Source organism: Stegodyphus dumicola, chromosome 1 (genome assembly GCF_044657685.1).
Source record: "Stegodyphus dumicola isolate Sdum_Otavi_A_Nest chromosome 1, ASM4465768v1".
In the NCBI taxonomy this organism is placed as follows: Eukaryota; Metazoa; Arthropoda; class Arachnida; order Araneae; family Eresidae; genus Stegodyphus; species Stegodyphus dumicola.
Genome location: NC_140768.1, coordinates 165,565,584 through 165,580,125, shown reverse-complemented (window position 1 = coordinate 165,580,125; position 14,542 = coordinate 165,565,584). Strand labels below are relative to the sequence as shown.

Genomic DNA, 14,542 nt, shown 5'->3' with positions numbered 1-14,542 from the left:
CATACTGGCTGTCTTTAAAGAAATGCTAGTTTAGAATCCTTGATCAATAGAACCCTCGTCTTGCATTTTTTAAAGAAGAAGTAAATGCTTCGAGAGTAAGATAAAAGTCTCTATTGAAAGTTATAAAATACCTAAAGTAAATGGAGATGTAGTTACTACTTCCATTGTTAAAAATAGGTTTGAGAAAAATAAAGTAATTTCTGCACCATTCAGCAATTCAGCAGTTCTCAAAATAATACTGCAAAATATAAGAGTAAAGCTGATACAAATTTCTCTCAAAATAAAAAAGAAATTACTCAGCACATGAAACATTTTCCGATTACTGCAAGTTTATCTTGTGAAGAACGAATATTTGTTTTTTTTTTTCGGACCTTAACAAAGCTTTTTGCTTTTTTTTACAATTCATTTTGCCATCATTTGATGTTCTTAACACAGCTACAAAGCAGAATTCCATTAATTCATGTTTTGCAATCAATTTTTATGTTTTGCAATCAATGATTTATGATCTGTTAAAAGACATTTTATTCAAGCTTGTAAAACCAATCTTTGTTTCATTTTCTAATTCTACATATCAGGTGATTTATGGTAAAATAGAAAATGAGAAAAAAGCTTTGGTAATAGGGGCTGCAACGAGTGTAATAGTAGAAAAACTTTCAGAAGAAGACAAAAATAAGTTTTATTTCCATGACAGAAGCTACTACTGCCAAGTATGTTATTACATGCACCATAAATTTCTAATCATCAATGAAATGATTTTATATGCTAAAGTTGCAGATCTTTCTGCCCTAGCAAATGCATCTTTTTCTGATATAAGGTATGTTTCAAATAGATTTTTAGTTTTATTTAATTTAGTTATGAAATATGCTGATTTTTATGTTGCAGCTGATAAATTGCAAACGCAATTCTGCAATTTACAATTAGAAAACTTGGATAAAATTATAAAATCAGCTAGGAAAGACACCCAGTGGAGTTTAATTGGAAAACTGAAAGGTGCTGATGAAATTTTCAAGTATAGTGATGTGTCTGGAATAATGTTGGCAATCTTGATAATTCCCCATTTCCATTCCATCTTCATTAGAAGAGTACAAGATTTTCTATGTTGTTACTAAAACAAGGACTAAAATTAGATCCAGTATTCGTAATGACACATTAGAGAAACTTTTATTAGCAAAAGCAGGCCTACGTGGCAATTGCTATGAACAAAATTATGATGTTTCTTTCTTAATGAAAGCAAAATCTGCCACTGTTCATGACATTTGTATGAAAACTGATTAAAGTGTCTTTTATTATTTTTTTCTTAAATGTTGGAAGTAATAAAAATGTTTTTTATGTGTAAGGTGTTTTTGTTGCTTGTATTTAAAAATTAGTCACTATGTAAAGTTAATTCATCATTAAAAACTATATTTTTATCATTTAAAAGTCTTTTTAACATTGTGAAAAGTCTCCTGATTTTTTAGTGTCATAGGTTGGCAAGTATGCCATTGTTTCAGCTCTGAGAGGATTTTTCAACAAAGGGTAATGTCACTCTGCTGTTTCTGAATTCTTGAAACCTCTGTTGAAAAGCTTCCCTCATATTTAAAATTGTTGTTTTGAAATGGTAAATGTCAATTACCAAATCATTTTCTGGCAATGTTTCAGCATTCTTAGAAAATGAATGAATATTTCTCTTTCAGAATCTTGAGTGAAAAGGAATAACTTGTTTTCTAATGAAATAGCTTTTTGCAACATTGAAAAAAAACTGTTTTTCCTTTCACTTGTAGTTAGTTACAAGTAAGTTTATTGAGACGAGACGTAACATCTACCGTAATATAAAATTTTGGGATCCAGCAACGGTCCATTAGCTCAGGATAGTCAGCACACTTCTCAAGGAGAAATGCTTTAGCTTCTAATAAAATGGAAGCAAAATATTTTAAAATGTTTCTTTTTGAAAGCCTGTGTATCTTATTATGTAGCAGAACATCTGTATATTCATTCTCCATGAGAACTAAGCATTTTTTACAAGGATAAGGAGCTTTAGCTTCAATTGTGTTCACATTCTTGAACACCAATTCCATAAAAGTTCAAATTTTTGCACACAAAGCACTTCTAGATGAATGATGCAATAGTAAACAAGTATCTCGCTGTTAGTTTTTTCCTTCAAATAGAAACAAAACCTCTTCTCGCTCTGTTCATAATTTTTGCCCCATCTGTTGAAGCTTTTTTATTTTTTCAATGGAAATGTGAAGTTCCTCCATGCAATCAGTGACAGCATTTGCAATATCCTTGTTATATGTTTGACCTTTCAGTGGCAGTAATTTTTAAATCTCTTTAGGAACCACAGATGAAATAATAATAATAACAATAATAAAAAAAGGTAAAACTTGTACTGCAATATTTATGTCACGAGGGTAATATAAAGTTTCTCCATGCACTCAGTGACAGCATTTGCAGTAGTCTTGTGTTTGATCTTTCAGTGGCAAGAATCCTAAAAGTTCTGTAGGAATCATAGGTGAAATAATAGTAATAATAAATGATTCGAGACATTATTGGATTATATTTACTTGCGTAATAGTCGCACCCTCGTTTTGAATCCCCTCCCCCAAAAAAGTCAAAAGTGTACAAAGTTTACAATATTGTGTAGTAGATTTCTCTGCATAATAGTTGCACTGAGACATTGAAAAATTGGCAAAAAAAGTACGACTATCAAGCAAGTAAATACGGTAATAAGTGAAACTTGCACGCCATATTTATGCCACAAAATTCATCAAAAGATATTGATAATATTGAAACCAGTTTAAAACCTTTGATTTGCTATTTGGTTATGTTATTGATTATTTTGACTATGATTTTACTGTTTTAGCAGGCGGGAGCAATTCTTTCAGTCATTATTTTTGCTTTGCTCTTAAAATCTCAGAATAGCTCTTCAGATGCAGTTATAGAATACTTTTAATGTATTCACTTCTTATATGGTGTTCCTCTCTTAGCAGTCTTTTGTTACTTCTACAGTGTTAAAATACACTACCAATACTGCAAGCTTATTGCCCAATAATTAAATACGGTACATCAGAATTTTTCTCAACTCTTCTGAAGTTCCTCTACTGCAGGGATGTCAAACTCATAGGTACACCTGGGCCAAACAAACAAGGTTTAACTTTAGGCGTGCCGGGGGTAAAAAAAAAAAAAAAAATATATATTCATAGAAACGTAGATTTATTTCGAATAAAACAATAATAAACATATGTATATATATTTATATAGAAAAGAACAAGAAAAATTTAATGTTTACGTCCTGATACTTGACATCTCTTCTCTGCTATTATCTTTCCTATTTCGGGAGAAATTTTGTTTGCAGTGATAACTTTCAACGCTGACCCAAGGTGAGCATCATTAATATGGTTTCTAATAGGAGACTTATTACCTTTCATGACTGAAAATAACTGCTCGCATCAATAAGTGCTACCAAACATGGAACAAATTTTCGAGTATTTTCAAACCTGGCTGGTAAATATTTGTAAAATTCAGGCACGCCCACTTCAATGAATTTTGCTTTCAAATTTGAGTTGCATTGAATCTCGATCACCTCCATTTGCATATGGCTGGGTACTGAGTCAATACTGAGAAAAATCGAAGAAAACAAAAAAAATTTGTCTTCGAAGGAACTAAAATCATTAAACCTCGTTTCAAATTCAGTTGTTAAATTTGCAATTTTTTCTGCGTATTTTTGATACGAACAAGTATCATCTAAACTTGATTTGTTCATGCTACACGTCGGGAAGTGCGTCAAGTCTTCATTTTTAAGTTGTTTTTCCCAAAGAACTATTTGACATTTGAATGCTTTAATTATGTCAAACATGTTCGTAATGATATGATCTTTTCCTTGTAACGATAAATTTAAATCAGTTAAGTGTTTGGTTATATCAACCAAGAAAGATAAATTTTGTATCCATGTTGGATCGTAAAACAAACTTACGTGTTGATTTTTCGTTTTTAAAAACTGACATATTTCTTCTTTCAAATCCCAGAATTCTTTGAGAATCTTGGAGCAAGATAACCAACGTACCTTGGTATAGTAGGACAAACCCGAATATTCACTATCTAACTCACTTAAGAAAGTAGTAAATTGACGCTGATTTAAACCTCGAGATCTTATAAAATTTATAACTTTTTTTATATATGACAAAACATTCTCCATATTTATTACTTTCGTGCATAGAACTTCTTGATGTATAATACAATGCATATGATGAATGTTTGAACCGTGAATTTCACTAAGTTTTTTTCTTAGTAATGCTACGAAGCCCTTGTTTTTCCTGGTCATTGATGGAGCGCCATCTGTAGCTACAGAATTTAATTTTGCCAAAGGTAGATTGTATTTCTGCAGAAGTCCAAAAACACAAGTAAATATATCTTCTCCTGTGGTAGTACCAGGCATCGGTATTAGTTCCAGTAATTCCTCAAAAATATTAAAATTCTTGTCACAAGAACGAAGAAACACTGCTAATTGAGCTTTGCCACTAATGTCCGTGCTCTCGTCACAGGCAATGGAGAAACTTTCGAGACTAGATGATTTTGCTTTGATCTGATCACTTAAATTCGCGGCTAAATCAGTAACTCTTTCCGCAACTGTATTTCGAGACAATGAAATTGGTTGAAAAGCCTTCACATTTCCAGGACAAACAATTTCTCCAGCTTTCATTAGGCATTCCTTGATGAAATCACCGTCAGTAAAAGGCTTCAAATGTTTAGCTATCAACTCGGACAAGACGTAGCTTGCATGTACCGCCGCTTCGCTTTCTTGCAATACTACTAAACATGGACTCTTACTTTTTCACTCCTAACTTGAGCTCTTTCAACTTTTCTCTCATTAATCCTTCGTAATTGTTATATTTCGATTTGTGTTGTTCGTGATAATGTTTAATATTATATAACTTTGGTACATTAATAGTATTATTACATATCAAGTAGATTATTTTATCTTTTATTTCACAGCAAAAATATTCTAATTCCCATTTTACTGGGAATATTCTATGTTCGTCAGCGATTTTTCGTTTAATTTTACTACCACTTGGTTTTGATATAGACATACTGAATACAAAGGGCTGGAATAAACATGGTTAACGTTAAAAAGTTAACAAAAATTTATTCTTTCCACAAGAGATAAATCAAAATGCTAAAATATTTCTTCAAAACTATTCTAACAATATCACAAAATGTCAAACATTTAGCAAAAATCAATTCAAAACAGAGAAACTAATTCTATCCCACAGCGAAATCGCTACAAATCAATCAGAGTTTAAGTAAACAAACAGTTCGCTAGAACTACAGCTACTACTGAGATGAGTTGTTTGTTCTCGGCTTTATAAGCTTTATAATTAATTTCTCGAATATACTGGAAACATCTATAAATATCTGGATTTTTGTGGATGGCAACAGCAATTACGAGATATTTATTTATTAGGTATTAAATACACGCACTGTTCTATTTTTAACCTTCCAATGCAGCTGTCTTTTAAAAAATCGTCTGCGTTGCTAAGGCAACATGAAGCAAATCTAATTACAATTCTAACTAAAAAAAAACTAAATAAATAAATAACTATGAAATCCGTAACAATATGAATTAAGTAATAATTAATAATAAAGCAAAGTGCATGCACCAATATATCGTACAAAACTATGATCGGAAAACTGAGACCATGAGTTCGGCCACATTCGGCTATCGGGGGATGCGTACAAGTTCTGAGTGCACGTGTCCCCCAAAAGCCGAAAGTAGCTGAACGCAAGCTACTCACACGCATTTGTAATTTAAGTAGTGTGTGATTCAGCTCACTGTGAGTAATCTAACAACACTGAATAAATTATCGTTAATTACTTAGCAGTAAACATTTCATTTTTTTCTTCGTCGATATGTTATCTTATTATTATATATTATTATTTGCCGATATATTGACCGGGCCGCAAAAATATTTGTTGTGGGCCACGAGTTTGACATCTTGCTCTACTGCTTTCTTCTTTCATCACTTTACTGCCAAATTATGTGTGTTTAGTCACAAAGTGTCTCCAAATTTAGACATTTTCTTGTTGCACCAGTTTTTCTTTACAAATAAGATAGGTCAAAAGGCCATTTGAGTTTTGTATAAATGCGAACAATTCCATCCATCCATTTTAAATTTATGGTTTTTGTCATCCATTTTTCTTTCCTACTTCTTTGCAGCCATGTCAGATAGGTGGCACCTAAAATCATGTTTCATTTTTTAACAATAAAAGCAGCAGTACAGTTATAACAACTTATTAAATTTAATATCTATTAGACTGCATCTGGTTGAAAGGTGCAAGTAGCTTAATGCGCCGATTAGGTATTCTTGTTGCTCACGTGTGTCATTTAGGCACACCAGGCACTGACCACTGCACACAATGATGAACAAACTATGACTGGCTCACTCTCCCTCAATTCATATGTTAGTTGCACATGCCTCCTCCATTCTGCATCCCCCATGCCGGCTTGCCATTAACCCAACTGATACCCCACTCACCCCCACATAGATTCACCCCCACGAATTTGATTCAACATATAGTTGCAAGTAAGTGGCTAAATGGCCACAGTTTGCTGACCACTGCCTTTGGGTAGCAAATTATGTGTGAACTTGAGAAATACTTGAATTTTAATCTCATTTGAAACTAAATAGAAATTTAGCAATTCGGTTTTTCTTTGCATTATTGCCTCCTCTATGTAAAAGCATCCTCAAACTTGTCTTTCTTGTCCATTTGGAGGCAGGAATAATTGATACTCCTTGAGAAATGGATCTTAAGGCAGAGCATTTTTTAGCATTTCAGCAACCAGATATTCTATTTAAATAACATGAATAGCTTTTTTAGTTTTTAGATAAATTTTTAGCAATTTATGTTGCGAAATATGCTGATGCAAAAACGTGTATAAATAACCTGTATTTTTTTATTTTATTCAAATTCTTAAATTGGTCATAGTTGAGGCTGTGGTTTTTATAGAAGTTAATAAATGATTTGAGACATTATTGAATTAATAAACTTGTTGTAATAATATCATAAATGGAACTGTAATGTTATTGGAAAACAAGATTTCTTTTATCAGTAATACTGTAAAATGTTCCTTTTTCTTCAGTAATAAATAAAAGGTAAGATTTGTATATTTGAAAAGGAATTAAATCATTTACATGCCTCCTAATCAATTAAAGTACTAAATTTAGATTAGGTAAAAGGTTATAAATAAATACTACAGTGTTTAAAAGATATTCAAAAAGATTTAATGTCTGTAATTGGGAATGGAATTTTACATCTTTAATTTACTATTAAAGCAGATGTATAAGCATATCTTAAATTTTTTAACTTGTTTTTTAAGGAGAGGTATTGATTCTCTCTCTCTCTTACACACATATGTATTCATGTAAATGCGCTTACAGAGATCAAGAAAAGTGTTGTGAATTACATAAGATGGCACTTCAGCTTGTCATTTCTGCTCAAAGAAATGTGTGCGTATTCATGTATTTGAGAAAATCCTTTTCAGAATTTGTTGACATGCTTGTAAATTTAATGATGTAATATATAGTTAGCGATTTTTACTTCTACAGTAATGGTGAGCAAAGTAAGTAAATCCAGATTAAAAAATTTTCATTAACAAATAAATGAAGACTGAATATCTTTATAAATGGTGAGGGGGCCACGATATTAGGGACACATATTTTTTAATACAAACCAGTCAGTCAGTACTGTACAGTCATGTAACAGAAAGGAATATTTTGTATAAAGCATGCTGATTTTGAGAAGAGCTTGATAGTTATGTGTACATGTAGCATGAAAATGGATGAGACAAAAGATTTACTTGACTTTGAATGAGGCATGATCGAGATTGCAAGAAGACTCCAATTCCAATGTATCTGGACTGTTTCAGATTAATAGGCAACAGTATTTTTAGTGTTTAAAGAGTAGCAGTTGAGTAGAAAATTTTCAGGCAACTGCAGTAAGAACAATTCTGGTTAGAAATTGCTGATAAGTGAAAGAGATGAAAGACATTGATGAGTGAAATGGATGAAAAGCATTGGAATAAGCCTATAAACATTTTGCAGCAAAAAAGGGCAGCAATATGACATACTGCTCAGTGACGTATAGGGCCGGAGCGATTTCGGGCCGTTTAAGAAATTAAAACGATCGATTCGACACAGATGACTTGGCGAGACAACCCTGCACGTGAGGGATAGATGGATTTGAGGATTACATATTGCACTCAAATTCATATGAGATATGGTAACTGTAGGGTAGGGGTAGAGTTGAGCCTATAGTCTACAGCATTGATAGTCATAAAGTAGATTTATGAAACTACAGTACAGTCATGCTCTAATTTAATTGTGAAATTGAAAATATTGCATTATAACTGCAATTAAAAAAGACTAGAGAATTTTACAGTATCACTGAATAATGTAAGTTGATGACAAAAATATTGCAATTGGATGTGTTTTACATTACCTTTTAGATACGTAGAATGGATAAACAAAAAATCAAAGGATGTGCACAGAAACTTTGAGGAAAGTGATAACAACTACTGAAGGATTCTTCAAAACATAGCTAAAAAATTCACGAATATGTATCTTGGATTTACAAAGCCAGAGCCTTTGACAGTTACTGCGCAAACACAAGAAGACGAGTCCACCACTTCAAAACCATTTGAAACTGAAATATCAAACACGTGGGAGGACAATTTGGTGCTGCTAACAACAGACACAATATAGAAATTATTACCGTAGCAACAACAAAGTGCATCATCATCGTCCTTTTCATATTCATTGGCTTTCTATTTTGTACGACTGACAGCAGCTGAGGATTGACAGAATTTTATTAGCAAACATCCCTGCCAATTTTCAGCTTGAAAACAATTGACTTTTCTTCCCAATCTAGTGTTCTGTCATCCTAGTGGAAGTAACAGAAAATGATTGAGTTTCGGTAAAGAGACAAATTATTCAGCTTCATTTGTTTACTTTATTCCAACAACGCTAATGAAAGTACTTTTCTTAATGGAGGAATGAGAGATTGGTGCCACGCAATGCAACGCGCGAATGAACATGAAACGAGTAAAATTCACAATAAATGTATAGAAGCACATATCATGGATGTAAAAGGAAAAGACATAATATAGTACTGAGCTCTCAGAAACGTCAACAATTCTAAAAAAAAAAAAAAAATGCAACAGAATGAAAGCAAGTGTTGGAAGTAATTACTGATGTTATTCAATTTATCGGAAAAGAGGAATTGCTTTCCAAAGTCATGGGAATGAAAAATGTGTGAAGCTTAAAAATGTTAGATGTCAATGTTGATCATGGAAATTTCCTGGAAACGATACTATTACTTTCAAAATATGAACATCGGAGACATACCAGAGTTATAACGAAACATGCTGATCATCAACATAGAGGGAGTAGCATAACACTGTTATCTAAAATGCCGAAATATTATATCATAATTAGCATCAAGAATCTCATGAAATGATTAATGTTAGCTGAGATTCAAGAAGCGAATTTTTGTTCACTTCAAACTGATACTTCTACTAGCATAAATCAAATGAACCAATATTCAGATGTTGGGTACCTTTATAAAGGAAACGTATATGAAAGAGTGATAGGTATTTTATCTTGTATAGATTCTGCTGGACTCGGTATGTGGGGTATGATCATCAACTTCTGCGAGAGCATGGACATTGATGTCAGAAAATGTATCGGCAATTCTACAGATGGCGCGTCAAATATGCACGGTGCTTACAACGGGTTTACTTAAATGGTTGAGTGAAAAAGTACCTCGCCAAATTCAGGTTTGGTGTTACTCCCATGCTCTAAATTTAGTATTGGTTGATTGTACGAACAGCGTTTTAGAAGAAACTTCTCTTTTTTTTCCTAATAAATGAGTGTGGCAAATTCTTTAAAGAATCTTATCAAAGAATAGATGTGTGAAGAGGAATCAATGACAAAACCAAATCTGTGAAGCTTCTTCTGCCCTGTGAAACTAGATGGAGTTTCCAGTACTATGCAATATAATGATAACTTACGAGAGCATTTCATATGCGGCCTTGCTGCAGGCATATTTTTTCCTGCCAGGGCTGATTTCTTTGGTCAATCCACCACTGATAATGCATGTCAATACAATTCAAGTGCATCACAAAACATATATCTGTGTGACAAACTGCGTAATGAAAGGGTGTTAATAGTAGAGTATTGGGAAGGATACCTGTGTCGTTACTTATGAGCTGGAAATGTGTTATAAACCCAGATGCAGCAAAACTGGATGATTAGGGTGGAAGAAAATTGCTCGATTTATTGAATTTTATTTCCATCTCTATCACGCAGATGACGGGGTCAGAATACGACTCAAGTAGAACGAACAGATGAATTCCTTTTTCCTAATGATAACTCTTCAAGCTGGTAATTTAAAATTATGGTCTGGGAAATATTTTCTTGGAACAATTTTCAAAGTTGTTAAATTTCAGAAGCACAGCTTGCCTCAGTATTGCTGCCAATCATGTGCATTCTTTTATGATGTTCCTTGATACAGATGATCACTTTTAGCGGAACAGCATCTTTGTTATTATGCACGATTTATCTTAAGCTGGTTTGAAGAGCATGATACAAAGTTCAAATTGTTCCTCTGGCCAACTCTGACCTCAATCATTTGTGGGATGAAATGAAATTCAGTTCAAAGTTTCAATGTTCAAACTTTGGAAATGTGACTGTCCAGTACGTATGGGCTATTATTCCATGCTGAGGTAATTGTCATGCTCTGGCTGTGGACTTGTTCAGGCCCAGAACCTCAGCTATGACCAAGGCTTAATGTGTTATTAAGGAAGATCTCTAATATTTCAGTCATTCAATGTATATGCTTTTACAAATTTGCAGAGGCGTAACTAGGGTTTTCGGTGCCTGGGGACAACTGAAGATATTGCGCCCCTTTCCTGTGTGCCAAGAATGGAAAACATTTCATTCTAAAATTCCGTGACATCAATTTGGTGCCGCCTGAATGCTGCACCAGGGGACATATGTCCCCCCTTGTCCCACCCTAGTCATGCCACTGCAAATTTGAATATTTGTAATGTCTCAGAAATTTGATTGGTGTCTAATATTTTATTTAAGTATCTAATTTTTCTGTCATAGTTTAAATATTTAATTATTTTCATACTTAGCCAAACACAGTGAAGCCCTATCGGGTGGTCGAATAGTTAGGACTGCTGAATACTTTTAGTTTGACCTGCCTCCTCGTAGACAGATAGCCCTTGTGGCATTGTCACATTCAAGTAATCTAACCAAACACACTGAAATGTAGCAGTGTGAAATCTTTCAGTGTGTCTATCTCATCACAGACAACCACCTCAGAAAGTACTCTATTTTTTATAGCATAAATAAATGACAGTATTGAATATTTCTTCAAGTCAGTTTCCCCCACAAAAGTCTTAAGACCATTAGGTTATATAAATGGTAATCTTAGGGAGCTGTAGTGTTTAGTGCTTTAATTTTTTCAGTATTTTATTATATAAGCTCTTTCTTGTACCATGCAAATAAGTATATGTTAATTTTGAACTTTCAGTATTTCCTTTATTTGCTGACATAAAATATTTTCTACTTTATCAAAGGGGAAAAAAATAATAAATGTATTTTAAAATAAGGTTTAAAAGTTATATCAAAGCCCTCTGAAATTGATTTTACTTTTTAGAGTACCTTATCCTGTCTTAAAAAGCATGAATAAAATTTTCCTGGGAGATGGTCCTGGGAGTAAATCTGAAATTGTTGAAAATCTTCTTCAGTTTTTTTTGAAGCCAACAAGTAAGTTCTTTTTTCGTTTTAAGTTAGGAAAAAAAAGGTGCTATTTTCTGTTATTAATTTATTAAAATAACAGAATAATTTTACTTACTTAATCCTCTCAATAAATAATGGAATAGTGTAATAGTACTTAATAATGGAATAGTGTAATAGTACTTAATGAATAATGGAATAGTGTAATAGTACTTAATGAATAAATGGAATAGTGTAATAGTAATAAACATTTAATCCTCTGAAAAGTAATAGAACTCAACCTTCAGAATAACTCACCCTTTTTTATTTGCTGACTAACAGCAGTATTTAAATAGCATTTATTTTCCTATATTTATATAATTATTTTACTCTATTTTTATAAAATTCCATTCATTAGAATGATGTTCGGATCATTAAAGAAAGTGAAGTTTTTTGAATAACATGTTGATATGTAGTAAGTAAAATAAATCTCATTACAAAATAAAACCATTCATTTTACTTAGAAGAGCAGTAGTAATTATTTAATAATATTTACTTGTGTATTAGAAATTTTTAGAGGTATCAAAATGTTAACCCTGTGCTGAGTTAAAACTTTTTGAAATGAATTGAATTATTTAATTATAAGAAAATACACACACACACATCTGCTACCTTCTGCCTTTGCATCTTTTCTTTTTTTTCATTGAAAATTTCCCCAGGAGAGACATTTTGTTTAAATCATTTGTATGTGATGTGTGTATAGATGTATATATATATAAAGAGAGTCTATAAATATAAAAATGTAAGCAGATTTACAAGAATTTTTTTTTTTAATCCTTTGTGGTTGGTGAGCATAGAAGGCAACGGACAAAATTAAAAGCAAAACCCCTTTAATTAAGAAAAAATGTTTCTGATTATAAAAGACAAGTACAGTAGAGCTCCAATTATCCAAACCAGTTGGGACCGAACCCCATTCAGATAATTGGATTTTTTCCGAAGAAAGGCTCTCTGTACACTTTAATTACTGTATTTTGAAAATTCAAGAGAAAAAACTAGTTTTAAAAGAAAAAGAGGTTTTAATGAATTAAATTGAAAAGGCAACACTTTTACATACATGTTATATAGCGTACTGTAGAGTACTTACAAGTGCTGAAAGTCATTGCTTGCTGAACATCTCAGTCAAAGTAAGCTGTTTGATTGCCTTATCTGTTTTCAGGCAGCCAAGTTACGCATCTGCTTGACAATGAGAAGATGCATGGTATAACACTTGGACTGATGCTCCATTCACTTCAACGCAGTTTCAAGGCGCCAAGCACTTCACTAGCTGATGGTCCTGAATCTGCTTCAACTTCGACATTAAGGTCATCTTCTTCGTGGACACTTTCTACTCTCACACTTTCAATAAGTTCATTATCATTTAGAATTTGAAGCCCAGGGACTGACGAATCACACACCATCCATTCTGCTGTATCCTCAGCACTAACTTCTGAACATCCAGGAATTTTCAAAAGAATGTTTCTTAATTCCTCTTGTGACACTTCATCTTCTTCTGTCTGTTCCCTTTCCTTTTCTTAAGCTTATGTTTACTTTTCCTTCTCTTTTGTTGATTCTGAAAAATTCTGAAAGCGATTCGGATTGTTGGAGTTTGGATAATTGGAGTAGTACTGTACATTTAAGAAGAATAGTATATCTGGCAAGCTTAAGGGGGGGGGAGAAAAGCAAAAATCATTTAATTAACCGCTTCCCTTACACATTTTTTTTGAAAAAAATTGCAAAAAATCATATTTTTTAAAAATTTTATTATTAAATACAACAAAACGAAACAAATCAAAATACGTAGGTTTTGAAGTTGAATTTTTAAATTTTTTAAGGTGTAAAAGCATTAGTTTTAATATTAGTTTACTATCCCGAGTTATCTCGGGCAAATGAAAAAAAAGTTAAATATTAGTCTTTGTATGACAGTTTTTGAAACAAGGGACAACACAAAGTGATACCTGACATTCTACACTGATATCTGGTCTCTTTTCTTACTGGCTTACCACTGGAATCTCTTTCATGGGAGCACAGAGTACACTGATTCGTTGGATTTGATTTTTTTTTTTTAAATAAATTTTTCCCACCTCTTCATAATTACTATTTGAAAAATCATCGTTTTCGCTATCTTGCATCATCGCCATTATTTTTTTTTCCAACGCATGCATTCTTCTTTATACATTACTAATCCACAAGCCGACGTATACTATATAATAGGGTAACACGTGACCAGTCCCTCCAAAAGAGCCGCAAAACCAAAAAAATTTACCGAACTGCCAATCAAATCTGAATATTTTCTTTCATTTCCTCTAGGCCAAGTAAAACTGTGATGAAACAAATCGTACTAACAAGTTCACCCAAGTTTTCATGGGATAATATATAACTGCAATATATACAAACTCGAGATAACTCGGGATAATCAGGCAAGCGTTTAATAGAATGATCATAAAAAATCCCAGTCTTTGTGATGGAGCAGACCACAGTTCTACACAATCAACTACTTTTCTGAATTATTTCTGGGTGAATTAAAAAAAAAAATAAGGCTGCTAATCAAAAATGAAATCTAAAATTCATTCCAGACTCCTAAGCAAGCAGAATACAAAATGGCAGCACTTAATTACAAAATTGGAATGAACAAACAGAATTAGTTCTGCAGTTCTTCTAGTTGAAGGGAATGAAATCCTATAAAGGATTAAAAAACACTTGTTATTGCCAAATATTGGCAAATAATATAAAAAACAAACATGAAAATT

At 32.6% G+C, this 14,542-nt stretch overlaps 1 protein-coding gene across 3 annotated transcripts in view; it reads left to right on the top strand.

Moving 5' to 3' along the window:
- Window positions 1-14,542, top strand: part of LOC118201090 (uncharacterized) — a 221,599-nt gene that overhangs the window by 41,286 nt on the left and 165,771 nt on the right. For all 3 annotated transcript variants that reach the window (XR_015042854.1, XM_085822950.1, XM_085822947.1), the window contains exon 6: window positions 11,698-11,807. Coding sequence is in view for 2 of the 3 variants with exons in the window: in XM_085822950.1 (XP_085679076.1) it covers window positions 11,698-11,807 (110 nt within the window). In the remaining variant the exon portion in view is untranslated. The remainder of the gene's footprint in view (window positions 1-11,697; window positions 11,808-14,542) is intronic.